Below are 2,100 nucleotides of genomic sequence, written 5' to 3' on the forward strand. Positions count from 1 at the left end.
TCCCAAGGCCGTCTGGGGCCCTGCACAGAGCAGGCTGCCCACGAGCAGGTGCCAAGGGGGCTGTGCCAGAGACCAAGCAAACACTGTCCTGACCACGGTCCAAGCCGCAGGCACCGGGCACGCGCACGGTCGAGACGGCTCTTGGCCACGGTGCCCCCCGCCCTCCACGGCCCACACGGGCAGAGTGAGGCCCAGAGCGCCCGCTTGCACTCACCCCTCCCTCCAGGGCCCTTGCCAGCACCGCCGGCCCCAGGGGTTCTGAATGCGCAGCAGCAGGACGCTCCGGCCGGCCAGATCCTGGAGCTCTCGCAGATCCGACACGATGAAAGCATGAAACTCACCCAGCTCCCGGGTCCCTGGGGGAGGAACAGCCGCAAGGTCCACACCGAGCGGACACAGGCCTGCCTCCTTGCCCGGGACACACGGCCGCCGTCTGCAGCGCACAGGTGCAGTGTCCTGACCATGGCGGGCAAGTCAACCGGGGTGTGACCTGGTCCAGCGAGGCGCCAGCGGGAGCACCTGGCCTTGGATTTGGGCTCAGCTGCCACCAGGCCTGCAAACCGCCTTCTCTGGGCCTCGGTCCTCGCCCGGATGACACTTAGGACAAAAGTCCTGTTATAAAAATAATCTTAAACATGAAAGCAATTGTGCGCAAAGATGCTCACTGTGATGTCATCTCTAACAACGTGAAACTGGAAAGACCATAAATACGGGTCTTTAAGGGACAGACTCAGAGAAACACGGCAGATTCAGGGATTACGTAGGATCCTGACAGAGTCCACACAGCGCACAGAGCGATACATGACACAGGACACGTGCGTCTCGCGAAGAAAGCAGCTGAGAAAGGGCACTGACGAGTCAGAGCAGTCAAGTTTGGGCGACTTTTTCTTTCAACAGACTTGCTTCATGAGCACGTGTATCACCAGAGTGGAGACCTGAGCACTGGTTTTGCCCGGTCACCAGCGGGGCCAGAGATGGTGCCACCACTCTGCGTCCTGGGGGCCCCAGTGCAGACGCCCCTCTCACCCTGGAGGCCAGTCCTGGTCAAGGGAAGGTGGGACACTGCCCTCCGGAGAAGCCCGGTCAGGAGGGAAGGGCACACCTGGGATACCAGCTCTGAGGACAGAGGTCCTCTCTCGACTCAGTCCCAACAGGACCTGGCTACAAAGCTCCGGCAGGAAGCAGCGAGGGCTCAGGCGCGCAGGCTGAGCTCCACCCTACCTGTCCTGGGGCCGAGCACCGAGCAGCTCAGCAGACAGCGGTCCTTCAAGCTGAGCAGCTGCCGGCAAGTCCTGCGTTCTGCACCGCGGGGCCCGTCCTGCTGGCCACTGGATCCGGCCACGTCCTTCAGGTTCCACCTTTCGGCCAGGCCACCAGTGAGGTCCACCAGGGCATCTGCCACCTGCCCCGCCCACAGCTGTTCATAGGAGCCGTGGACCCTGGGGAGACGGCCAGGCGGCGTGAGGCCCGGCACTGGGCCCCCAGCCCTCCTGTCCCCCCTGGCCTGCCTCTGACCCACCTCGATCACCTCTCTTTCTGCCCCACCCTGTCCCCACCACGTCCAGGCACAAGCTCGCCTGGGCACAAGGCCCACGCAGGCTCCAGCAGGAGTGGGCACAGTGGCTGTGAGCACACCCCTCCGCCTCTCACGATCAAGGCCCTGGGCCTGACGCGAGGCTTACGGAAGGGCTCACTCCTGCCATGAAGGCCCACCTCCCAACCCAGCCTCCTTCAGCACAACCACCAGTGCGTCCAGGGAGGGCATCCGTGGTCTCAAAACCACAACAGACAACCCTGACGCCTCAGACGCCTCACTCCTTCCCAGCGACCTGCAGAGAGGCCGCCTGTCCCCAGAGAACCAGGTGGGCAGAGAGACTTGTCTCACTTGGGTTTGAGGAAAGAGAGGACAGCGTGCACCCTCTCTTTAGAGGCGACGCCCCCGTGCCTGACCGTGATGTGAGGGCAGGGCAAGGGGGCACGGGCCAAGGGGACAGCAGCCCACGGGCCAAGCCTCAGAGCTGCGGTCTCTGGATGGGCCAGCCCACCCTGGAAGCCCTCAGGGCCCACAAGGGCACTGCGGCCCGGGACCCCTGCCCGCCC

The 2,100-nt window shown here is 64.1% G+C and overlaps 1 protein-coding gene across 1 annotated transcript in view; it reads right to left on the reverse strand.

Moving 5' to 3' along the window:
- The window catches only part of CAPN10 (calpain 10), an 11,310-nt gene that overhangs the window by 5,091 nt on the left and 4,119 nt on the right, over positions 1-2,100 (reverse strand). The window contains exons 4-5 of the mRNA XM_010838480.1: positions 1,222-1,666; positions 215-356 (exon numbers count right to left, since the gene is read on the reverse strand). Coding sequence (XP_010836782.1) covers positions 215-356; positions 1,222-1,666 — 587 coding nt within the window. The remainder of the gene's footprint in view (positions 1-214; positions 357-1,221; positions 1,667-2,100) is intronic.

This window comes from Bison bison, unplaced genomic scaffold (genome assembly GCF_000754665.1).
Source record: "Bison bison bison isolate TAMUID 2011002044 unplaced genomic scaffold, Bison_UMD1.0 scf7180017846064, whole genome shotgun sequence".
Lineage (NCBI taxonomy): Eukaryota > Metazoa > Chordata > Mammalia > Artiodactyla > Bovidae > Bison > Bison bison.